This window comes from Parasteatoda tepidariorum, chromosome 5 (assembly GCF_043381705.1).
Source record: "Parasteatoda tepidariorum isolate YZ-2023 chromosome 5, CAS_Ptep_4.0, whole genome shotgun sequence".
Lineage (NCBI taxonomy): Eukaryota > Metazoa > Arthropoda > Arachnida > Araneae > Theridiidae > Parasteatoda > Parasteatoda tepidariorum.
Window position 1 is genome coordinate 76,932,685 of NC_092208.1, and position 27,150 is coordinate 76,959,834.

Here is a 27,150-nt window from a genome sequence, read left to right on the forward strand (position 1 = left end):
TCTGCTCTTTAGGGGCTTCATAAAAACAAAAATTGAATATTTATTATCTGAAACAAATTGACATATTATTGCATTAGTTAATTCCATTTTTAGAAAACTATCAATTTATGACGTCATTATAAGCGATAACGATTTCCATTTTTTATAAGAATTGCGCAGATAAAAATTGCAATACAAAGTAATGCGCACTATTTTTATTCCCGGAGTAAGCCGGTTTTAGATTTAGGAGGTGCGGCCATCTTTGCGGCGGGAATCTAGCCTTAGAATTTTGTAGCGTGCTCTGGGCGGAGTCTGGTATTCTGCCGAACAAAACCTCATTTCTACATCATTTGTAACATAATTTCATATCTTTAATTTCACTTATTTAGTGAAAATTTTTATAAAATAGTAGTCAATAATGGCCGACCGTGAAGATAACGTGTATAAAGCTAAGTTGGCAGAGCAAGCTGAGAGATATGATGGTGAGCATGTAACAATTTTGACATGTGATTAAAAAAATTTTTTTTATTTATTGTTAAAAACCACTGCGTAATTCAGGATTTTTAAAAACTAAACACTAAAAAGCTACCAAAAACTGTCTATTTTTATGCATATCGTACTAATGTCATTATTTAGTGACACATGTTTTTCCTATTGACAGCTCAAGAGTACACATGAATTTCCTCCTTTAAAAGTATTAAATTAAGTGTTCACGTGTTCATTATCTTCTTTTCTTTCAATAAATGTTGTATTCTATTGAAACAAACTTCTGTAATTTTGCTAAAATGTATCTGATGCCGCAATGTATGAGTCATACTTGGCGAAAGAAAAGCTAATTAAGGAGTAAGTTTTTCCTGATATCAAATCCTTAGTTTTATTTGTGCTGCTATTCAATCTCAAAATCGCAGTTATTAACTGCTGTTTCCTTAGCAGTAACTTACAAAACCAATTACTTCGATGTTAAATTTTTTCGTTGACGCAATAAACCAAGTAGCCTATATTGGTACTATCAGTCTTAAAGAAAAATATTCAAACAGTTAATGTGAATCAAGGATGGTAAGTTTCTCCAAAAAGAAAAAAAAATTCTTTGAAGCTCTAGGTTTCTTCCAATACAAGTGAAAGATGCGCCTTTTAAAAGAGATCTTACATTAAAACAATGTTATAATTCCACTCCTTTTTAAGTTCTTACATCAATTTTATAAGTGATAACTAAAAAGTAATAACAATCGAAAATAATATGTTTAATGACTTTCTTAAATTAAGATAGCCGCTGAATGTTTTATCTTAAGTATATTAAAACCTAATTATCTAAAGAGGTGCTAAGATATTAACATATTTATTAATATATATAAGCAAACAATAAATATTATATTCTACAAACCACATACAAAAGTCATAATTGCAAATTGAAGACTAATTTTTACATTCAAAAACTGTCAAGTATGAAAATTCAAATGTGTTGAAATTATGCGGCTCTTGCATTTTAAAATCCTGTTTAAAAATAGTTATTTTTTTAAATGTGTATATGTGAAAAGCAGAGCTTTCATATTGCATATTTAATTTGCTTAAATTAAGACTATTTTCATTATATTTATGGGTATATTGTCATATTTAGTGACTTCCATTTTGTTCATATTCTACCAGTGTCTCGGAAGCAATAGGTTTCTTATGGATGAAATCCTAACCCTGATCTGAATAAACTCTAGATAACCTCTAAAGGTTGAAAGTAATGAATGGAAAATTGGTTAATTGCAATTAGCTGTTAGAATAATGATAGCAATGGAATAATTGCTAAAGAAAACAAATAATAAGACTGCTGTTATCAAATAGAATTATTTTTTTGTTCTAACTAGTAAAACTGCTAACTCATGAAGATAGCATAGTCTTAAAGATTATTTAGCTTTCAAGGCCTTTTAAATTTGTTGTGTTTTACCTAAAAATATTTGAACAAAAGTTATAAAGATTGATTGAAATCTTTGCAAGCTTATAATTTCAAAATGAGTTTTATCATTATGAAGTGAGGCGATCAAAATATATTTTTAAAAACATAATATTTCCAGTTGATGCAAGCAGATTGATTTTAAAAATCAATAGTGAAGTTGTTTGCCTTTAAATTAAACTGATTCTGTGGACATTCTATGTGCCCTGAAGTCATTGTGTAAGTGATTCAAATTTTAAGTCCTTTTATGCTAATATCGTCACTATTAAAAATGATATAAATTCTTGTGTAAAAGAATTTAAAATTAAACAAGTTACATATGGCAGCATTAAACTAACAACATATTTGAAATGATCAAGTTTTAGTAAAAATAAAATAATGGACATTTTGTGGCTAGAAGAAAGAAACCAATATATGCAATAAAATCACTACAATTCAGGAAGCATAAAAAAGTGATAATAATACTGAAAGTGATACTCAAGAAGCATGAAAAGTGATATAGTGAAAAGTTATGTATCTTAATATCATTAAATACATTAAGATTATAAAAAAATATCATGATTATAAAGCAACAAAGCTCATAATAGTCTAAATATTAGAGATAAACTACTGAATCTGATGAGTTATCAATGCAAGAGCTAAAATAGGTGATTACATTTTTCCATTTTAAATGACATGAAACTAGATATTATCTGTTTTTAATTCTAAGCCTTGCACCAACAGCATTAATGGGGATGAAGTAGCTTAGATTCAAATTAATCTTATTTTGAAGGGAAACATAAAAAAAATTACTCTAGTCTGTCAAGATAACTTCTGGCAAGAATTTTTGTTTCTATCGAAAAAAAAATAGATATTCCCCTATTTTCTTAAAGTTGCCTCAATATGAATTTTGATAAGAATTATCAGGGGTCTGTCCAGGCCGAATTTACTACCGTTTAGCGGTACCTTCTCAAATTCAACTTTAGGAAAAACGGTAGTTTCACAAATTCAACTTAAGGAAAAACGGTAGTTTCACAAAATACTTTTTCTTAAAATTTTGTTTTTGTGTCCCTTAAGAAACGATAAATCCATATTTTTGTGTTGATTTAATTTTAAATTTTTCACAAATTATGTCTAAATTTTCACAAAATAGGTACCTCTCAGAAAAACCTAGACAGACCCCTGATTATATTAAATCCGATAATGGTATGTAACATGATAGATTATGTAAGCACCAAAAAAACTAACATACAGGTGAAATTTTTCTTTGTCGGATCACACGCCATTGCATGATGCTACGGCTTGTGCCAATAAATTACATTTGAAGGTAGCTAAAAAAATGCATATTATGTTCAAACTATTTTTTCAGAAAATAAGTTCTAATGACTATAATATATCAGGGGTCTGTCCAGGCCAAATTAACTACCGTTCAGCTGTACCTTCAGAAATTCAACTTCAGGAAAAACTGAAACGGATTTCACAAAGTACTTTCTTAAAATTTTATTTTTTTATCCTGTAAAAAATGATAAATCCATATTTTTGTGTAATTTTTTAAGTTTCACAGATTATGTCTAAATTATCATTAAATAAGTACCTTTCAGAAAAATCTAGACAGACCCCGGCATATTCTTTATTAAAATAATAAATTTTAACTTTGAATTTATCTTTAAAAATTACCGCTTTTCAATAACCACCTGCATTCTACTGGAAATGAACGTGTTAAATCCCCTCCCAAATTTGTATAAAAATCTGAGTAGTATAAGAACCAATGAAACAGAATTAAATTACTCAAATAACTTGTCCTTTACTGCAATATTTTTTTCTGAATGATTTCAATCGTGTCAGTAAAAAATAAATGAGACAGTGAAAATTATTTTCTTAAAAAGTATAGATTTTAGAGAATGAAGTTTTATTTAAAATGAAATATATATATTTAAAAGTTAGTCAGAATCTAAAATAACATCAAACATTGCTTCAGGTTTATCCTCATTTACTGCTCTAGCTTAAGAAGTTCTCAAAAATTAATCCCAACCTAATATTTCTTTTCATCAAAGACAATTAAACAAATACATTCTCCCTTCCATTCATTGCTCCTTTACTACTCGCCAATTGTAAAGTGATGTATATTTTTACGACAATATTGTGACACGTGAGTTTAAAATTTCTCATTTGACAATTCCGTTACTTTAGTGACAATGTTATACCGACGCGTGAGCTTATAATTAACTATTTAAATCCCTTTTTTTTATAATAATTATATATGCTTATTTCATCGCAAGCATTATTTTTCTATAGTTTTTGGCAATTACAGGTTGACAGGGTTGGGTTTTCACCGTCAAAAACCTACTGTTTTCTTTAATTTATGGCATATAGAGGACAATATTTTTTCACTTAATTGCCTTTATAAATGAATGTTGTAAATGATTGCTATTGATTTTGCAACTACATACATATTCTTATAGAAGGATATACATTCATACAGAAATATTGTAACATACTTACTGAAAATAGTGATAGTGATTATTGAAATAGTGATTTATCATTATAGCTTGATTTGCAAAGGATTCAAAATTTTGCACTTCTTAATTGTTAGAAATAAACAAACAAAAAAAAAAACTTGGAACTAATAATAAATTCAAGAACTAAAAATTTGGCATTTCTTAAATGTTAGAAATAAGCTAAACAAAACTTTCAAAACTTGTAACTACTAACAAACTCTTAAGTCAGGGATGACTTGACATTCTTCAGTAATGTAATATGCCAAACAAAATGATGCTTGGAAATGTTGAAAATTTTGTTTAGTATCCTAATATTTTACTTCAAATAGTATGATTTGATATAATCATGTTGGGAAAATGCAAAAATCTGTTCTTAAATATCTTTTAACAACTTTTTTTCTAATTTTATTGCCCAAAAATGAATTAATTTTAAATCATAAGCAGTTAAACTCAAATTAAAATACAGTTTTATCAAAACTATGGGTTTTTGACAGNAATTAAAATACAGTTTTATCAAAACTATGGGTTTTTTGACAATTTCTGACGTTTTTGACATGACGGTAAAAACCATGGTATAAACCCGTGAAAACAGTCATGTGTCAAAAACTTGCCAACCCTGCAAGTTGCATAGTGTTTTTAAAAAGTGCTTGAATGTTCTTATTTTCATTTGTTTTTTAAAAGCCCTTAAAGGTGCCTTTTTATTCAGGGTTTATGAAAAGTGCTCTAATTTTTCTATCTTTTAAAAGGAGATTTTTTCTTTGTATCGTCGTTGTAAGTTACCAGAAATGCGTGATTTTCACAATTTTCTCTGCAATATTAATCAGAAACTAGTTATTTTATCATGATTATGTAAAGTTTTTAAAAAAAATCTTAATTTGATTGATTTTATGTTTATAAATGAAGAACTTTAAATGATAGGAAAAAATAATTTTAAGTGCTTTTAAAGGTGCTTTTTTTTTTCTTCAAAATCTGGCCAAGCATCCTGAATTAGCGACATGCATTTCTAAATAGTGTTTAGAATCCTGATATTTTAATGCAATGTTATACTTTAAAATTTTGGTAAACCAGAGAAAAACATGAATTTTTTTTTNTATATTAATTGCTTTTTAATTTTTTTTTTTTTTTTTTTTTAATTTTTAACTTCTTGCTGTCTGTAATTCAATTTATTTAAAAAATTTTGTAGCTTAAGTGATTTTTTTTTTTAAGAAATAAGGAATGTTTTCTATTTAACATTCATAAAACCTTTAATAATAATTCAAGAAGGAGATAATGTTTGAAGTATAATACCAAATAAATATTGAATCTTACTTTATACCAAAATGGTTTTGTTTTAATTTTTGGTTTTTGCATAAATTCTCAAATTTTCTTTAATGGAAATATAAATTTTAAATTCTAGCAATTAAAAAAAAAATCCAAATATGTTACTAATTTTTTTTAATAAAAAAATTTAGTGCTTAAAACACTAATGATTATATTAAAATTATCATATTTACTACTCCGCATGCTAATGACCCTTCACTCAAAAGTGTTGCTCGTCCTTAGTTTATGTAATTAGATCCAATAATTTATGTAGTCTGTAGTTCTTGTCCGACAGTTAGATAGTTCATGTCTGATAATTAGTAGGGTAAATGACACTAAAGTTAGCTCTTTGTCAGACCATCGTCAAGTTACAGCTAAAAACCATTAAATTTGTAAATAAATTTTAAAAAATAAATATCTTGGTAACAAATGATTAAAAAAAAAAGTCTGAAACTTGGTATTTTTCTTGCCAGTAACAAGTTTAACTTGTAAATAATTATTTAAATTTGTAAATATATATTATTTGTTTACTGTAGAATTACCAACTCCACCTTTCATATATATTCCTTAGGCTGTTAAGTTTTCAGTTTTCACAGTGAGGGTACATAAAATGAGGTAAACCTTGCTGAACTAATGGTAAACCTTGACTGAAATTTTAATTCCTTGGGAACTAGTATCTCATAGAAGAATCCTTTTATTAACCTCCAGTAATGACTTAGAATTTAAAAATAACAAATGTTTACTACAGTTATCTGATTTCTTTTGTTTTTCAGAAATGGTTGAAGCTATGAAAAAAGTAGCTTCTCTAGATGTGGAGCTGACAGTAGAAGAGAGGAATTTATTATCTGTGGCTTACAAAAATGTCATTGGAGCTAGACGAGCTTCATGGAGAATAATCAGCAGCATTGAACAGAAGGAAGAGAACAAAGGTTCTGATAACAAGTTGGAAATGATTAAAGCCTATAGAGTGCAGGTAGCTTAACTGTTAAATAACTATTTTAATAAATTACGTCATTTCATACTGATGCAACTGTTTAGTTCTATCTCATCTAAGTTTGATAAGATTAATTTTATTAAAGGTTTAATATATGTATGTCAAATTGAATTAAAGGAATGTTATTGTTTGAATTATAATCAAATTAAGTTATGAAAACATTTTTAATAGAAGGTTAAATTGCTGCAATTTAAAAACAAAATTTGCATATTCAACCATAGCAAATTTAAGATTAGAGAAAATCCGCCTTTTTTTCTCAAGATTTATGGCAAAATAATTACCATCTGAAAGGAATTCATATCATTGTATGAAATTAAAGTGTAACATGTTTGTAATTTAAGTCATTTGTTATTTAAATCTTGCACAGTTCTTAAAAATATGATAATTTACAGAAAACTTTATATAGTAAATCTTACTAATTTATTTGACCTTATTCCGAATAGTGAATTTAGTATTTTATTGAGAAAGGCAAATTTTTGTCATATCAGCTCAAATGCAGCATCAAAACTTGAGTTATGAAGCAAATGATCTGTTATTGGTAAAATATTTGTAGATTCCAGGAATAAATTATTCTGATTTCCTTACAATCAGTAAATTGGTAAATTTATCATCAGTCATTACACATAATTTTTGTGAACTTGTTAGTTTAAGTATATCACTAAATTTTCCCCTCCTCCCCTTAAAAAAAGCAATTTATGATTACTATTTGAACTTATTTTTCAATTATAATACAAGAATTAGAGAGAAAAAAAACAATGTTTTGCACTTTAAACATATTCAAGAAAAAATTATTTAAATACACCAAGCAGTTAAAGGTAATTGGTCGTATTTTCTACCTGAATAGTATCTGCATTCAAATTAAATTTGTTACAATGATTTCTTTCGAATTCTATTATTCCTTGGACTTGATAAAATAAAAAATCATTACATTAGATTAAAGCATTAGCTTCTTTCTAAAGTTTGAAATAAATTTCTTGGACTAGTACTGATTCTTCTTAGATTCTATCCAATTTTGCTTGTTATTTCCAACTACGGAAATTATAGCCGATTAATTGCTGATTTGATGGGGGGTTTTCCCCTGCTGCTTAACACATTTCTGATTCATGGATTTTCAAATTCTAATATATATACAATATAAAATGTAGTTTACAAATACAATTACTTTTTTGATGTTCCTTACTGTAATTCCATCACAAACCTATGTCATTTTTCAATTTGATTGTTAAGCATCAATTTGTCTTTCATTAAGCAATATCCAAAAAGTTTTGTCAAATCCTGATTTGCTTTATGTGACATGCATTTTACGCATTGAAGTTATTACTATTTAAAGCAACAATTCAATTGTAACTTCATAATCAGGGGTCTGTCCAGACATTTTGTAAAAGGTCCGGTTTTCGTGAAATTGTGAAAAATTTACACATTCTTTCAACCAGGGTTCCAGTTATTGCAAAAAACTTTTTCAATGAGTTTTTATTGCAAATAGATACAAGATTATGCTCAGCACTGTAAAATTATAATTAAAAAAAGTTACATTTTCAAAAATAAACTGCAATTGCTGCTTCTAAATTTGCTGATTGCTTAATTGCTGATCAATTTCTCAAATATAGTTGCATGCTTTATTTATTAATATTATTATTAATTCATGTGTCTAAAAAAATTGAGAAGAAAAATTTTTTTTTTTAACTAAGTGATACAATAGCACTTTTAAACAGTTTTATATTCTGGTTTTAAAAAAAATAGGCTAAAACTTATCATAAGAGAACTTTTTAAAATTATTCATCAAAAAATGAAATCATTTTCCTAGGGTTAATTTTTGAAAAAAAATGTGACAAGTAACTGATACTCTTTATAATTACACATAATTTCACTTTCTTTTAATCTTATTATAAACATGGAAGACCAATCTTTATTTTAGTTTTTTATTGAAGTCAAAAGTCAGATGAAATTTTAGTTTTTACTGATTATAATTTTATAATAGGTAATATATATAAGTTTAATAAATGTGTGTGAAAAGAAAAAGATTAATAAACTTGTTTGTTTTATATTACCCCATTTATATTTTATAATGCTTGAGTTAAAAATTGTTATCGTTAAAAATTGTTATCGTATTGAACGTTATGTACTTAACAAAAAAGAAGATTCAAATATGTATTAGTGATAATACGTTTAAACTTAATATAAAATGCATGTAACAAGATTAAAAAAATTGTTTGGATTTATTTCTATTTTTAAGCTTATACAACGCTTTTTAATAAATAAAAATATTTACACAGTAAATCTTAAAGTTTGTCAGCAATTAATTAAAATAAACCCATTTTCCACGGTTTTTTTTTTTAAATAAAACCCAATTTTCCCCAGGTTTTTTTCAATAAGATCCAGGTGGGTTGGGGTTTTTCAAACCCTGCTAATACCAGGTTATTATTAATCAAAGCCAGGTTTATTATTTTACCTGTAACATAACTATTTTTTTTTAAAACCTAAGTATAGTTTTCTGTAAATTGAGGCTTTTTTCTTCATTCCAAAACCATTCAAAAAGTATACTTTAGGTATCTTTTTATTTTACTACTGCTCAATTCTTGTCTTTACCTTAAAAAAACTTACCGTATATTCCGGCGTATAAAGCGCACGAAAATTTGGATTGTGTTAGAGGACAATGTAGAAAACTGGGTTTTCGAAAATCAGCAAAATGACTTGATTGTAACAAGAAACTGTGTTCACTTGTTTGCTCTAAAATGGGCAAAGATTAATCCACAGGAGAGTGAAAATTCTAAGGCTACTGTGAGTTGGTGTCGCCGATTTATGTCTCGAAAAAATTTAGTTCTACGTGAAAAAACCTAAGTATCACAAAAACTACCAAAAGACTTGGATAGCAAATTGTTAAGTTTTCGAAAATAAATTATAGAACTGCGGAGAGAAAAAAGGAGTATTTACTTTCGCAAATAGGAAATATAGATGAGACCCCAGTCATGTTTGGCATGATCGGTAATAAAACAATTGATTTAAAAAGAGTTAAATCTGTCAATGTAACAACAACGGGACATGAGAAATCTCTTTTCACCGTAGCCCTTTCTTGCTTAGCGGATGGAACAAAACTAAAACCAATGGTTTTTCTTTAGAGAAAAGCTTTTTCTTAAGGTATTTTTGGTCATGTCCACGAAAAAGGCTGAATGGACAAATATGATGTTAAATTGTGGGTAAAAAATTGTCTGGCAAATCTGTCCTGGTTGTGTAAGAAAACCAGAAATCCTTTTAGTGTGGGACATGTTTAGGTCCCACCTTACAGATAATACAAAAAAATTGTTGAAAGAATGTAACACCGATATGGCAGTTATTCCGGGCGGATTGACACCATTAGTTCAGCCATTGGACGTCTGCTTAAACAAACCATTTAAAGCCAATTTAAAAAAACAGTGGAACACTTGGATGTTGGAGGGCGAGAAAACCTTTACGAAAGGAGGACATATGCGTCATGCAAGTTTGGAAACAGTGTGCGAATGGATATTAAAAGCATGGGATGAAATTAAGCCTGAGATGGTTAGAAAATCATTCAAAAAATGCAGCATTTCAAATAATCTGGACGGATCAGAAGATGACTGTTTATTTATGGATAAGGGTAACACAGATGATGAAGACGAAATGGATTGTGATGACGTGCCCGAAGAAATAACGGAAGATGAATATAATGAACTATTTATGTAATAACGAAAATCAATAAAGTATATAGGTAAAGCTATTTTATTTCTTTAAAATAAAGGTATTTTTCTATATTTAAATTTTTTTAAATCTGTAATTTTTTATATTCGGCGTATACCGCGCACCCGTAAATTCCAAAGTTATTTTTTGTATTAAAAGTGCGCGTTATACGCCGGAATATACAGTACCATAAAGACAAATTTGCATTGTTTATGCATATAGGAAAATGTGATACCCAAGTTTTTTGACAGAAGGTATTTGGTTAAAGGATATTAAAACATGGTTTAAAATCCCTTTACCAAATAATACAATATCTTGTGTGGTAAAGGTAATCAATCCTTTACAATGAATTTATTTGAAATAACCATGTTTTGTCATATGACAATAACTTGCCAGACCTATCTTAATATGAGATTATTGCATTCTAATTTTAATTACTTTTTTGTAATTGTTAAAGATTTATTGTAATGATTGTAGGTTGAAAAAGAGTTGAAAGATATCTGCCAAGATATTCTTGATGTGCTTGATAAACACCTTATTCCTACTGCGTCAACTGGAGAATCTAAAGTTTTCTACTATAAAATGTAAGTTTTGACATTATTTTCTATCTATCCTCTCTTTGTTTTTGTTAGCTTTCTAAATTTTCTTTGTTTTCTGTTTTGATTGTTTAATCTTGTAATCTCAAAACTTTTTCACATAGGCCCGAAGCTAATGTTGGTGTTCAGAAATTGAGAACTCTCACTCTTAAAAAGAAAAAGATACCCATTTTGCGAGACACATTTCTTGTGCAAAAAAAATGGGGTCTTTTAATGAAAAAATTTTTCAATCTGGAGCTAGAAGTATTTTTTAAAAAATGTGTTGTTCAGCAATAGAGAAAACCGGGATTCATCAGGGAATTTCTCAAAAATCTTGGTAAAACCAGGAGAGGTATCGACAACAAGCAATCGAAGAATGCTTGAACTTGTGAGCGGTGCTTCACTAAAACTGACACACAAGTTTTATCTCGTATTTTTCCCCAGTGGTAAATTTCCATTTGTCTTTTACCAGTAATGCTTTTTTTTTTTTGTCGTCATTTCTGTATGGTTTTTTAAAATTCAGATATATTTAATATGTTATTGTGAATTTCGAATTTGAGCTATCACTTTTTTGAAGCGTTCAATTTTCAGTGATGTAAGGTGTTCAGAGATGAAAATCAGAATTCATCCGGGAATTTCTCGAAACCGGGAAAGGTATCGACAACAAGCAGGGTTGGCTTTTTGTCGGCAGAAACTGGTTTTTGCCATGCCGGTGGCAAAACTGGCCGAAACTAAAAAAAAAAAAAAACTTCGATGTTAGTTCAAGTAATAGCTTAATGACATTTTGTTTAAGTAAACTGAAAGATTTAACTCCATGTAACTGTTACAAACTTTTTAATTCATTGTTTGTAAATATATATTGTTTATATTAAATATAAGGAGTGCAGCATATCAAATATTTATATAAAATAAAGAATAAAGTAATGTAATAATGAATATAAATACTAGATTTTAGTTTATTATATTAAACTCTAAAATTCAATAATTATTGTCATTTAACTCTTAACATAACTGAATAGAGCTATTTTCAAATAGTTCTTTTCAAGGCATAATATGCATGGCAACAATCCTATTGTTATAATAGTAAGTTTTAAATGGCTGCTAGATGGCTATGCTGTGATGGCTATTTTTCCTTTCCCATATAAGTCTATGTATTGACAGCAACGACAGACTAAATAAAAAGAGTTGAAAATAACAAAAGCTTAAGAAATCCATTGTAGAGTTTGGGGAGAAAATAAAGAAGAGTTGAGGAAAGAAAGGACAAAAAGGATATGGAGTCTATTACATCAGGGCACTAATTTAATTCAGGTGCAACAGGGTGGATTCTTTTGACTAAAAGGGCAGCAGGGTGCTGCATCCTGTTTACCACCTAGAATGAGCTCTGAGATATATTTAATACATTATTATGACATGTGTTTTTCGAATTTGAGCTATCACTTTTTTGGAGCATTTAATTTTCAGTGATTATATTGTAATTTCACGTCTTCTAAGTTTTTTCGGGAATTTTAGTTGTTTTGAACCACTTTCACATAGTTTTTCAAATTTGTGTGATCTGACAGATGTTCGAATTTCAGATGCCACTTTTTAATGCATTTACTGGGTTCCCGCGGCCTTGAAAAGTACTTGAATTTAATTTTGATTTTCAAGGGCCCCTAGAAGTACTTGAAAATGATATTAAATCCTTGAAAAGTATCGAAAACTCAGGAAAACAGCCCTATTTCCAGTATTTCTATGTTTAACTTTTGACGCGCGTAAGTGTGAGAGAATGACTTCCCCGTCTTTCNAGAAAATCATTAAAAAAATGCAGCATTTCAAATAATCTGGACGGATCAGAAGATGACTGTTTATTTATGGATAAGGGTAACACAGATGATGAAGACGAAATGGATTGTGATGACGTGCCCGAAGAAATAACGGAAGATGAATATAATGAACTATTTATGTAATAACGAAAATCAATAAAGTATATAGGTAAAGCTATTTTATTTCTTTAAAATAAAGGTATTTTTCTATATTTAAATTTTTTTAAATCTGTAATTTTTTATATTCGGCGTATACCGCGCACCCGTAAATTCCAAAGTTATTTTTTGTATTAAAAGTGCGCGTTATACGCCGGAATATACAGTACCATAAAGACAAATTTGCATTGTTTATGCATATAGGAAAATGTGATACCCAAGTTTTTTGACAGAAGGTATTTGGTTAAAGGATATTAAAACATGGTTTAAAATCCCTTTACCAAATAATACAATATCTTGTGTGGTAAAGGTAATCAATCCTTTACAATGAATTTATTTGAAATAACCATGTTTTGTCATATGACAATAACTTGCCAGACCTATCTTAATATGAGATTATTGCATTCTAATTTTAATTACTTTTTTGTAATTGTTAAAGATTTATTGTAATGATTGTAGGTTGAAAAAGAGTTGAAAGATATCTGCCAAGATATTCTTGATGTGCTTGATAAACACCTTATTCCTACTGCGTCAACTGGAGAATCTAAAGTTTTCTACTATAAAATGTAAGTTTTGACATTATTTTCTATCTATCCTCTCTTTGTTTTTGTTAGCTTTCTAAATTTTCTTTGTTTTTTGTTTTGATTGTTTAATCTTGTAATCTCAAAACTTTTTCACATAGGCCCGAAGCTAATGTTGGTGTTCAGAAATTGAGAACTCTAACTCTTAAAAAGAAAAAGATACCCATTTTGCGAGACACATTTCTTGTGCAAAAAAAAGAAATGGGGTCTTTTAATGAAAAAATTTTTCAATCTGGAGCTAGAAGTATTTTTTAAAAAATGTGTTGTTCAGCGATAGAGAAAACCGGGATTCGTCAGGGAATTTCTCAAAAATCTTGGTAAAACCAGGAGAGGTGTCGACAACAAGCAATCAAAGAATGCTTGAACTTGTGAGTGGTGCTTCACTAAAACTGACACACAAGTTTTATCTCTTATTTTTCCCCAGTGGTAAATTTCCATTTGTCTTTTACCAGTAATTTTTTATTTATNTTTTTTTTTTTTTTTTTTTTTTTTTTTTTTTTTTTTTTTTTTTTTTTTTTTTTTTTTTTTTTTTTTTTTTTTGTCGTTTCTGTATGGTTTTTTAAAATTCAGATATATTTAATATGTTATTGGGAATTTCAAGTTTGAGCTATCACTTTTTTGAAGCGTTCAATTTTCAGTGATGTAAGGTGTTCAGAGATAGAGAAAATCAGAATTCATCTGGGAATTTCTCAAAAATCTTAGCAAAACCGGGAAAGGTATCGACAACAAGCAGGGTTGACTTTTTGTCGGCAGAAACTGGTTTTTGCCATGCCAGTGGCAGAACTGCCAGAAACTAAAAAAACTTCGATGTTAGTTCTAGTAATAGCTTAATGACATTTTGTTTAAGTAAACTGAAAAATTTAACTACATAACTGTAACAAACTTTTTAATTCATTGTTTGTAAATATATATTTTGTTTATATTAAATATAAAGAGTGCAGCATATCAAATATTTATATAAAGAAGAATGAATATAATATTTTATGTAAGAATGAGATTTTAGTTTATTATATTAAACTCTAAAATTCAATAATTATTGTCATTTAACTCTNTTTATCTTGAAATTCAATTTCATAATATGTGAGTTGCTAAAAATGAAGTTTTTTTCCAGATTATTTTTAATCAGGGTTCCCACGGTACTTCAAAAACCTTGAAAGTCCTTGAGTTTGGTTGAAAAAAATCAGGGCCCCAGAAAGTCCTTGAATTCTGCCATAGGGTACTTGAAAAGTACTTGATTTTTTAGAAATAAAAATACTACTAATTTTTCTTGCAAAAAAGTAATGAAAAAAAAAATTCAAAGGAAAATTATAGAAATTCTAATTATGCAATTTTTAATGCTTGAAGTGAAAAGGGGTTAAAGAAGATGCAAAACTTTTCTCTCCTAGATTTTTCAGACCCGATTGTTGTTCATATCTGATGTTTTGGAAGCTGAAATTTCTAGCAAATTTTAGGTTTTTTAGTCATAGTGTTGCGAATGATATATAGGGTTTAATTGATTTAGAAACATGTTTAATGTGTTGACTTCATTATTACGACAGGTTAATATTGTTGTCCTATTTGTTCTTTTAATTTATGTAAGAAGTATAATTAATTTTGTATCATTTGCAATAAAATTATTACATTCAGTTTTTACTGCTAATAAATAAAGTTTAGTCCTACAGGTTTCATTGATTATGAATAAACATCGCGATTCACATTAAACTGATTCTTGATTTATGGATGAGAAATTCACATAAAATGATCTACGAATTGTGGTTTAACTGAAAGTGATCAATGAATCACATATCGAATATTACTTTAAAGTGATTTGCAAATTACTCATCAGGATTTGTATTAAGGTATTTTATAAATCACATCATAATTCACATTAAAGTTATTTATCAATCATGCCTCACTATTCTTATTCTAGTAGTTTACAAATCACGCATTGCGATTCACAAAAGAGAGATTTAAGAATTACCACCCACAATTCTTATCGAAATGATTTTAGAATGACACATATCTGTCCTATATTAAGCACCTTTCGAAACACAAATTGCAAATTGTGAAAATTAGGCATATTCACAAAATTTACATTTTATGGATATATTTTAAAGAAAATAAAGCTTGGTAAGTCTTAGTTATCTGTAAAATATTGTTCTACAATAGATTTTATTATGTTCAAAATACATTACTGATGTTCTTAAGTAAGAACATAGAAAATTTGATATTAAAATTGAAACAGATATGTTAAATAGATATATTTTGGTAATTTATCTAATTATATACATTTCTTGTAACCTAAAATTTGATCTAACATATTAAAAAGAGTATTTGTATTTTAAAAACCGTGCAATTACACAAACTTTATCAATTATTTACTATGCTTGTTTAATGTAATATGCATTACTCATTCATTCAGTTTCATTAATTCTAATTCATTTGTCATGAAAAGTTTCACTGATGCTAGTTTTAAATGTTGGCTAGTATCCTGTGTCAATTGGAGGTTTTTTTTTTTTTTTGGTCAATTGGAATTTTTTAAAGTAATTTGAAACAGCAATGTAACTATCAACCATTCGTATTATTAGCTGATAAATTTAATAAATAATTTTTGTTGTTGTCAAATAAGCATTATGATTTAAAAATATGCAATTTCTGCTTCTAAGTAATTGTAAAATCTGGTTGAAATGTACTTTGGCGTATAACAATATTATCGAATAGGTCCTTGAAAAATTTGATTTTAGGTCCTTGAAAGTCATTGAAAAGTCCTTGAATTTTTTTTTTAAAAGATTGAGTGGGAACCCTGATAATATGCATGGCAACAATCCTATTGTTATAACAGTAACAGTTTTAAATGGCTGCTAGTTCTGCTGGACTTGAGAATCTTCTCAAATTTCTCGTTCATGCGTAGCAAATTGAGAAATTGTTTAGGTTCAGAAACTGCATCAAAACTTGTCTTTTGTTATGTTACTGCAGAGTGCAAACAACGTAATTTTTGATTTTGAATGATGATAATTTTGTGAATAAATTGTACTTTGTTTAACATTTAATTGTTTTTCTATTAATTATCCATTGTATGTCAATCTCAGTACTTCTATGTCATTTTCTGAATTTCTGCCACAAATGTGGCAGAAAGAGGTTTCTGCCTTGCCAGTTTTAACTGGTTTCTACCAGTGGTTTTAACCACTTCAGCAGAAACTTGACAACAAGCAATCAAAGAATGCTTGAACTTGTGAGTGGTGCTTCACTAAAACTGACACAAACAAGTTTTCTCTCATATTTCTTTCCAATGGTAAATTTCCATTTGTCTTGTTTTTTACCAGTAATTCATAGTTTTTATTATTTATTTTTTTACATTTCTGAATATTTTAATTTCTTTCTATGGGCTTTTCACGTTCTATTAAAAAACATTGTATATTAGTAAAAGAATTTTTTTTTTTTAACTTTACTAAAAGTAGCAAAGCAATCATATTAATAAAATGATAAATATATTAATAAAATAATAAATGTATGTTTTTAAGTGTCTGTAGTTATGATTTAATGATAGTGGAAGTAACTGCAAACTTTCAAAGACAAGTGCAACAAGGGGGTTTGGTGGCTATTTTTCCTTTCCCATATAAGTCTATGTATTGACAGCAACGACAAACTAAATAAAAAGAGTTGAAAATAACAAAAGTTTAAGAAATCCATTGTAGAGTTTGGGGAGAAAATAAAGAAGGGTTGAGGAAAGAAAGGGCATTACGGAGAGAGCAAGGTCGCAACTAGAAACTTTTTCGTCCCTCAATGAAATAGATATACCACAAAAACAAATTGAAAGAAATGTTATATTCCACAAGAACAAATTGTTAAGATAAGGCGTTCTGCATTCTAATTCCTCATAAATCTATCACTCCTTATCTCCCCTTCTGCTGACCAGACGAGTGGTCCTCTCGCCGTTCAAACCCCCTTCCTCTAGCGTCCACCATGTGAAAGGGGGCGACCGCAAACGATTTGTAGCTTACAAATTATCAATTTGTAATTGTGGGATATCTATTTCACTGAGGAAAGCAAAAGCAGCCTGCCCTCAGCCTTAAGGATATGGAGTCTATTACATCAGGGCACTAATTTACTTCAGGTGCGACAAACAGGGTGGATTCTTTTGACTGAAAGGGCAGCAGGGTGCTGCACCCTGTTTACCCTACCTAGAATGAGCTCTGAGATATATTTAATACATTATTATGACATGTGTTCACATAGCTTTTCAAATTTGTGTGATCTGACAGATGTTCGAATTTCAGATGCCACTTTTTAATGCATTTAGATTCCTGGTGATTTCGTCAAAACTTCATGTCGCTAAATGCTTTGTTTTTTAACTGATATTTGTAATTTTTTGGCTCTTTCTACATAGTTTTTCAAACACTTTTTTATTTGCATGTACCCTTATGTATGTACCCTACACAAATGTGGCACATTAAAAAACTTGATTGGTGTTTTTATTTCCTATGAATTGGATATATTGGCTGTTTTTTGAACAAGGTATTGCTGATGATCAACTAATTTTAATTTTTACAGGAAGGGAGACTATCATCGATATTTGGCAGAGTTTGCTACTGGTAATGACAGGAAAGAGGCTGCTGAAAATAGTTTAGTGGCTTATAAAGCAGCCAGTGACATCGCTATGACAGAATTGCCGCCTACACATCCAATCAGGTAACTAGAATGAAGTGCTTGATTATTTTTTTCTAAATCAAGTAATAAGTTTGGTTATTCTTTATAATAATACTCAATTTTTTAAAAAAATCTTTGTATACTGTATAATTTGAATCCTATGGTGTTTTCGTGTATAATATCTCCTTCTAAATTGAAATATTCAGGGCTGACCTGTTTAAGCAGAAAGTCAATTATGTAATAGTGATTGTCAAGGCTTTAAAAAAAAAAAATTCTCCCAATTCAATTTTTAATAAAAGGCTTAAATGTGATTAATATGTTTATATATATATATATATAANAAAACTGGAGTGTTTGTGGAATTTCAGGTGATAGTATCTTCCAACATTGGAGAAACGAGATGTGCATTGATACTAAAGTTTAGCACAAAAACTGTAGCTGAAATCCATATTTGAAGGTCATTGGTTTGATTTTTCATGACCTCATATTATTCATAAGTAATCATTTATATTGAAAACAAATTCTATAAATAATAATCTTATAGCTGCGAACTTTAACTGTTTTCGTTTTTTTTTTAACTGTATATTCTGCCAGTGGAACTGACGTTTCATAAGTATTTTCATTTCTGATTAAAATTTCATGCTCATAAAGTGAAACTATATTTTTCTGCCGAACTGCAAAAATTTTTATAGAGTAACTAATGGTGTTTTAAAAAAAATTTCATCTCAAAAAATTTACCCTTAACAAACCAATGCCACCATATAAGTGGCCAGTACTTTTATGTATTGAGTCCAATACCATGCATGTGATAGCTGAAATCATTTTTTTTATCACTCTTATAGCTATCCAATTTGAGAATTATACCTTGTAGAAAAGAAAATACTTCCGAGCCAATAAGGGTTAATAAATGGTTTAGCATCACTCATATTTATTATTTAATTAATGAGTCGGGTTTTTCTTCCTTTTTCTAATGCACTGTAATCACAATGAATAATTGCATCTCTCGTGCTGCCATTATAACTTGTGTAACTAGTTACTATTAGTTTGCTCTTTTTTTAAAAAAAAGGATGTTTTTGAATAATTATAATGTAAATAAGCCTTTTTTTTTTATTTCAAGCGAATTTTCGAATTTATTTTCCTGAAACTAAAAAAGTAAGCACATTGTTTTCACTTTATATTTACATTAAGAACATATAAAGTTTATTTAAATGAAAATTTAAAACTAGTAAGTTGATAAATATTGAGGCTAGAGCTAGATTGTCTTCTAAATTTGTTGGCATTTTTCACTTTGTATTTTAGTTATGTTAGTTTTGTTATCTATTTAACTGAAGTTGTATTGAGTTGGTGTATTAGGTCCTGAAAAAACCTGTTTCTTCTAAGACATCAATCACAAAATAAGACATGCCTCTGAAAGTAACTTACAAAAAAACATTAAATCAAGATTATTATTATTATTATTATTTAAAAAAAATGGCTGTTTCTGCCTCAATGCATTTGAGGGAGAGAGAGAATAGTCTTTGTTGTCGTGTACTTGTGTCGTTTCGTCGTAGGCATGTTATACCAGCTGATTAAGACGGAATGACAGTGTATGTCTGGAATCACTATTTTGTTATATCTCTGTCCTAATAACATTATCTTTATTATGTTAAATGTTAATATTTCTACATTATTTCATTTTACTTAATATTTTATTCTCTTTTAATCATGATGTATATTTATAAAAAGTAAAATTAACTATTGGGACCCTATTTCCCAGATTTCAGCTACTTCTCTTTATTTTGTGGGTAAGAAATCCAAATTATTATTAGCATATTCAGTATATAAAGATCCCCTCATTAGATCAAAAATTATTCAGGGTGTCCCTTTTATATATCTATGCACCCCATACATTTTAAATGCTGTACTATAAATAATTTGTTTTCTGTTTTTTACAAAATAGTTTCAATCATTTTTTATTTATTTTTGCTTGATTTGAGTTATTAAGTATTTTCAGACTTTTTGCTCTTTCCCATTCTCATACCAGTGCACCCCCAACCTTTTTATGGACAAGTCATTTTACCACAACATGAGGGAGGTAGAAAGTTGACTGTTTATGATTTATATTGTTTTGATTTAAAAACTTCAATTATATTTAAACAGTCCTTCAAAATTAAATACAATTACATGCCCAGTATTGGTGTGGCTTTAACAGGGTGCGTAGCATTTTTAAAAAGTACTTGATTTTCCCTCTTCCGAAATGTGATATTTTTCTTTACCGTATTGATTTTCGCCACAAATAATGCAAAAAGTCATTGTCCTATTCAACGTTTTCACAATCTATTTCTGCTTACCACCCGTCTGTAGTGTTTAAAAGCACCATTTGTTTTACATGTTTGGTGAAATACTTGCTGGTCTGCACTTGCGTATACTGAGCTGGATTCAGTAGTAAGGATTTTCTATTCTCATGTGCAGCCCTCTGTAATAGAATCTAAAAATCTCATTTTCCGCTCTCTGTGATAGAATAAAAAAATATCTCTAATTTTTGCTGATTACAGGGACCGACTAAACATTGTCAATTTTTTTACATTTGCGATAGAAAATTTAATTTCTCTTGTTAATTTCATCATTTGTGACGTGCCATCGACTTTGTCACTGTAAATAAAACCGGATAAAACCATCAGCTCTAAAAAACTTCCCAACCCTGTCTAATTATGATATTTTTTTGAGTGCTTAAAAGGTACTTATTTTTTGTTGAAAAATTTGGCTACGCACCCTGTTTAAGTGAAATCTCTCATCCGTAGAAAGTCTTTTAAAACCTGAAATACATCACAGCAAATAAGATGGGAATAATTTTATGTCCTTTGGATCGCTTGGTACCATTTGATCCACGGAACTGAGGTTGGAGACCGCTGCTGTAAACAATACACCTCATGCCTCTTAAAATGTGTTACTATTTTTCCTTTCCCTATGAGTTTTTAATTTCTCTTTCATCTTTACAGAATATGTATGTATTTTATAATTCTAAGAAATAATCTTCTGTTTTAGATTGGGCTTAGCTTTGAATTTCTCAGTGTTCTATTTTGAAATTCTGAATGCCCCTGATCGTGCATGCCGCTTAGCCAAGGCTGCATTTGATGATGCCATTGCTGAGCTTGACACTCTAAGTGAAGAGAGCTACAAAGATTCTACACTCATTATGCAATTACTGCGAGATAATTTGACACTATGGACGAATGATATGCAGCACGATGGTATGGCTTTTTCCCCTATTTACCTATGCATATGTACATACCCTCCAACTTATGAGGATTTTGAAAATAATTCTTTCTACTGGTAGCGAACCAAAGTAGAAATTTTTAAAGCAAATGGATCTCTCATAAAACTTTCATCAGAACTTAAGAATCTAGCCATATGGCCTGCACTTTTATAAGTAATAGTGGACAAGTTACGCCAAAATTAATTTTTTTTAAATATTAAGACATTAATTTTGCTACTGTCTGAAAAGATTTCTGAAACTACGGAAATTCCGTAGCAGTTGGAGAGTATGTATGTATAAAAAATTTTAATCTAGCAAAATTTAAGTATGTGATCCAATTATGAAGTAGCCCCTATTTCAAAATTAATTTTTTAAAAATTCTTGTATAACCTTTCAATTTATAGGCGTGAACAGGGATGTGATTCTTCTGCGGATTCATGGATTTCTGCTTCTTTTTTTTTCCTCCAGATTTTTCCCGCTATTTCCTTGTCATATTGTCCATTACAAGATGTCCCACAAGTTCTCATGCAGTATTTATACTAACTAACATATACATTAGAATCCTCCTCAAAAACTATTTTTGTTTTCAGTATCGATTGGAGATATACCACAAAACATTTATTCAATGCCTAGATTTCAAAACTAGTTTTCAATAATTGTGTTACTTGTGTTGATTTTCATTGATAAGGGAATTATATTTTGTGCTATATTCTGCAAAAATTATATTTTAGATAATGTTTTTTTTTTCCAGTTACACAATTACGTGCAAAAACAAATTTAGACATCAGTTAGATGGCTTTCCGTTGCATGTAGTTCGATTTTTCTGACTAAAGATAAATTACCCCAATCTCTATTCTGAGGTCTCGATTTATAACATCATTTTCCTCTTTGGTACATACTATCTTAATCTACAATAATTTGTATCTGAGGTAATGCAATCAGCAGGCAAAATTCTATTTAAAATGCTGGTTTATTATTATTAGAAGATTTGAACCATAAGAACATCTACCTAATTTGTTTTTGTTTCTAATTTCATACATTTATCTGTGTAACGTCTAAAAGTATAGCTAAGTAGAAAGGGATCTTAGAACTAAACCTCTGTTACTCCTTCATGCAAAGTTGGCTATTATGTATATATGTAATAAGCGAGACAACAGCCTCTATGTTATCCCGCCATATGTCGCTCGCCTGAACGAAATTCATAGAACTTTCTAGATGTAAATGAGGAGTTAGTCAGTTGGAATTATCTGTTGAAGTAGTTTCTAAGTTAAACTGATAATCTTAGTGATTAAAGTCTATGTGACTATGTTATTAATTAGTTAAAGTTGTTTCTATGTGAAACTGAGAACCTGTGTGGTTCAATATTAATTGTTTAAGAGTCTGTGTGACTCATGTTATTATCAAAGAATAAGCATAATCATTAAATGTCTTGATTGACTTTATTAATGGTAACCAAGGCATTTACATTATGTGCATCTAAAGAAAGAGTAAAACCCATTTCTAGTTAACTAGAATTAGCACGTAAAATTCGTATATCAAAACAACTTTAACCGTATCAGAATTGACTTATTCTTGTAATTTTTATCAAGAGTTTCAAAACCTATGACCACAAAACTCACTATTAAAATTAAAATATCAATTCTACCATCGAAACATTTTGTAATAGTATATTTCAAGAGAAAAATATTTAGATACACACATACATATACAGTGGTGGCCAAAAGTGTGGACACTTTTTAAAAGTTTCATGTTTTTCAACTTTGTGTGCTTGTAGAATATATTAATTTTCACCTAAATACAAACTTTTATATATCAAATTGAAGGTAATTTAATGTAGAATTTAATAATAAATACAGTATTACAATATCTGTATTACAAAAAAGGTTATGCAACAAATAGTCAGATCTATCTTAGATTTGCATTTTTTTTAAGTGATACTTACACAATCAATACTTAGTAAGATAACCCTTATTTTTTAAGACAGCTCCACAGCGTTTTTTCATCGAGTGAACGAGTGTTTGTTGTTCATCTTTCGTAATCACATGGTGCCAAGAATCAATTATAGCTTCACTTAGTTGTCTTTTATTGGATGGACGTTTTTTTCGTACAAGAATTTTCAAACGTCGCCACAAATTTTCAATTGGATTGAGATCAGGGCTGTTTCCTGGCCATGGTAATATATCTATGCCTTTATTTTGAAAGCATGCTTTGCATACTTTTGCTGTGTGGCATGGAGCTGAATCCTGCTAAAAAATAAATGGTGCGTTGTTGGAGAAGAGATCCCTGATTGAAGGTATTAATTTTGGTTTCATGGCAGTTTCGATGTATTTTTTGGCATTCAGGATGACATCAATCACTTGAATTCGGCCCACACCATCTGCAGACATACATGCCAAAATCATGGCATTTGTTGGATTTTTCGTAGTTGCTTCAATGCAATCAGGGTGAAGCGCTTCGCCTACTCTACGTCTCACGTATTTTCTACCATCACTTCCAAAGAGCGATATTTTACTCTCATCCATCCAGATTACTTGCTTGCATTGATTTTTTGACCATTTAATGTGTTCTTTTGCCGACTTAACTCGTTTTTCGCTTTGCTTTTGATTTAAATATGGTTTTTTCCTTGGAATTCTAGCTTGTAGTCCAAATCCTGATAACCTTCTTCATATCGTTTTTGAACTTACTGCAATACCAGCTGCATTCATTTCACATCTAATGGCATCTGATGACATCTTTCTATCTTGAAGGCATAGCCATTTAATTTTTCTATCAGTCGTAGCACTTGTGCATTTTTTTCGGCCTGATTTGGCATCCTGAATGCCAAAAAATACATCGAAATTGTCTTGAAACCGAAATTGATACTTTCCATCAGGGATCTCTTCTCCAACAACGCACTATTTATTTTTCAGCAGGATTCAGCTCCATGCCACACAGCAAAAGTATGCAAAGCATGCTTTCAAAATAAAGGCAGATATATTACCATGGCCAGGAAATAGCCCTGATCTCAATCCAATTGAAAATTTGTGGCGATGTTTGAAAATTCTTGTACAAAAAAACATCCATCCAATTAAGTGAAGCTATAATTGATTCTTTGCACCATGTGATTACGAAAGATGAACTCCAAACACTCGTTCACTCAATGAAAAGACGCTGTGAAGCTGTCTTAAAAAATAAGGGTTATCCTACTAAGTAATGATTGTGTAAGTATCACTTTAAAAAAATGCAAATCTAAGTTAGATCTTACTATTAATTGCATAATTTTTTTTTGTAATACAAATATTGTAATACTGTATTTATTATTAAATTCTACATTAAATTACCTTCAATTTGATATATAAACGTTTATATTTAACTGAAAATTAATATATTCTACAAGCACACTATGTTGAAAAACCTGAAACTTTCAAAAAGTGTCCACACTTTTGGCCACCACTGTATATGTATATATGTGTGTGTTTATATATAAATATATATATATGTATATATATATGTATATTTCTCTTGAAATATACTATTACAAAATGTTTTGAAACTCTTGATAAAAATTACAAGAATAAGTCAATTCTGATACGGTTAAAGTTGTTTTGATGTACAAATCTTACGTGTTAATTCTAGTTAACTAGAAATGGGTTTTACTCTTTCTTTAGATGCACATACTAATCTCAAAATTTCAGTCAGGAGAGGTCAGTCTGAAAACTGAAAAGCACATATATTTGATGCCAACTGCGAGAGTTCATGTTTAAAATTCTTAACCCTAAATAAGTAAAGACTGTAAGTCCTAATGTGGATAGATCATATCAAATGATATTAGAAAGGTGATAATGTGTTTGACATAATAAAATGTTTTTTTTATTTTTTATTTATGATCAACCATTGTAGATTGTGATCAGCCTATAATGTTGCTACATGAAAATTTAGTTATAAGTTTAATTGATTTTGTTTTCAAAATAAAAAAATATTCATGGTACATAACTAAAAAAAAATAATTTCTTTTAATATTAGGAGAAGGAGGCGAACAGAAGGAAGAAGCGGCTCCAGAAACTGCAGATCAAGAAGTTTCTTAAAAATAAGTGATACTGTAAACATCTCCAATAACTCTTTAAGAGAACTTTGTGAGAAAAGACTATTTTGCATTGGTTGCCCCCCCCCCCCCTGTAGAGTTTTCCGTTTGCTCATCTTGTGAATACCTTGTATCATTTTTTTTGCTTTTTTTATTTCTTAAATCTTATGCATTCAGAATAGAAGCCTAGCTGTTATCAAATTTTCGATTATTCCAATTTAATCTCAAAAATTGAACTATAGCTCATTGTGGTTTGGAGTTGGAAATGAATCTTTAAATAAAAAAAAATAAAGCACCCTTTACGTAACTCTACTTTGTAATTCCGAATTTTTTTGTAATTTGTCTATTTAATACTTTCCTGCTGCGCTCCAAACCCTCAAAAAAATTGTTATATGTAGTTTGTGTAAGAAGAACATAGTTTTAATCCTTATTTCAAATTAGAAAATTCTAAAAAGTTGTTTAATATAGAATACTGCATGCATCAAAGATGGTGAATAGTTGTTATTTCTACTATTTAATTTCCCAGCAGCTTTTTGGACCAAATACAGTTGCTATGTTTTTGATGTGATTTTTTTCTTTCTTTCCATGTTCCAAGAAATGTCTGTTTCATAGATGCATGGGAAAAGTGACTATAAATTTGTACAAAACCTATCATGTCTGCAAGTTAACATCATTCCATTATTGAAATTAGTTGTTTTTAATATAAATTTGAATTTTGATTGCAGGCTTCTTATATTGTAAAGGGTGATGTTATTTATACATAGAAATTGAATATTTATTAAATAATAAACTGTAAAATGTTTTTTCACGTCACTTCAAACTGTATTTATATGAAAGTCTGCCCCCACACACACACCCGTGTAAAACTTTTTTAAAAGTCGATGGATGAATTTGTCGCGGACGTACATACCTGCCAACCTTTTAGACTGTTCAATAAAAAGATGTTTGCAATTATTCAGTTATATGAAAAACAATTTGTTAATTATTTTCAATTATAGTAAAATAAATGTTTAGGTAAATCAGGAATTAAGCTGACAAGCTATCTTGAATTCTAATAATGAATTAAAATTTTTGATTTTAGTAACTGTAATAATTAGTTTTTTTTTTCCTTCTATAAACTTATTGATATCAAAACTCGTGTTCTAGCAATATACTTAGCAAGCAGTTGATAGAATTCCCAGTTGTTGGCAGGTATGGCTGTAAATTTTGTTCCCAACCATTTGCATTCTTTATACTATGCTTTTTGGTCATAGTGCCAGCCTGTGTAAAATATGTATTTATTTTTTAAAAATGATTTTATTTCCTTTAAATAAAAAAAAATCGCTAGTTAAGATAATCAGCCCTTGCTTTAATACCATCGGCTCCTCTCCCCTCTGGACCCTTTCGGGTCATTTTAGGGATACTCTTTAGGTAGATTCCATCGATTTCTTACATTGATGCACTGTAGTATATATATAAGTATGTGGCCGTGTATCTGTCTTGACAAATAAAAGCTGTTTTCTGTAGTCATTTGTTCGTTTTTTTATTGGATTTAAAATTTGTACTTTTTTCTTCCTCTAATATACTCCTTTCTATGCACACTTACAAGGGAGACTAGGGAAGTGTGACTCGCCAATTTTGAAATAAACTAGTGGGGTGTATGCTTTATGAGGAGTAATTTTAGGGGGCAACATTCGTTTCGGCCCATAGAAGATCCTATGAGAGATTTTAAAAAATAATTCAGTACATAGAAAA

General features: G+C 29.3%; 1 protein-coding gene across 1 annotated transcript; it reads left to right on the plus strand.

The window, feature by feature from the left end:
• Window positions 1-26,925, plus strand: LOC107451343 (14-3-3 protein epsilon). The gene is made up of 6 exons (XM_043051226.2): window positions 1-461; window positions 6,468-6,667; window positions 10,859-10,965; window positions 18,026-18,163; window positions 21,146-21,351; window positions 25,359-26,925. The coding sequence occupies exons 1-6, from the start codon at window positions 398-400 to the stop codon at window positions 25,418-25,420; spliced, it is 777 nt and encodes a 258-aa protein (XP_042907160.1). The 5' UTR covers window positions 1-397; the 3' UTR covers window positions 25,421-26,925.
• The last annotated feature ends 225 nt before the right edge of the window (window positions 26,926-27,150 follow it).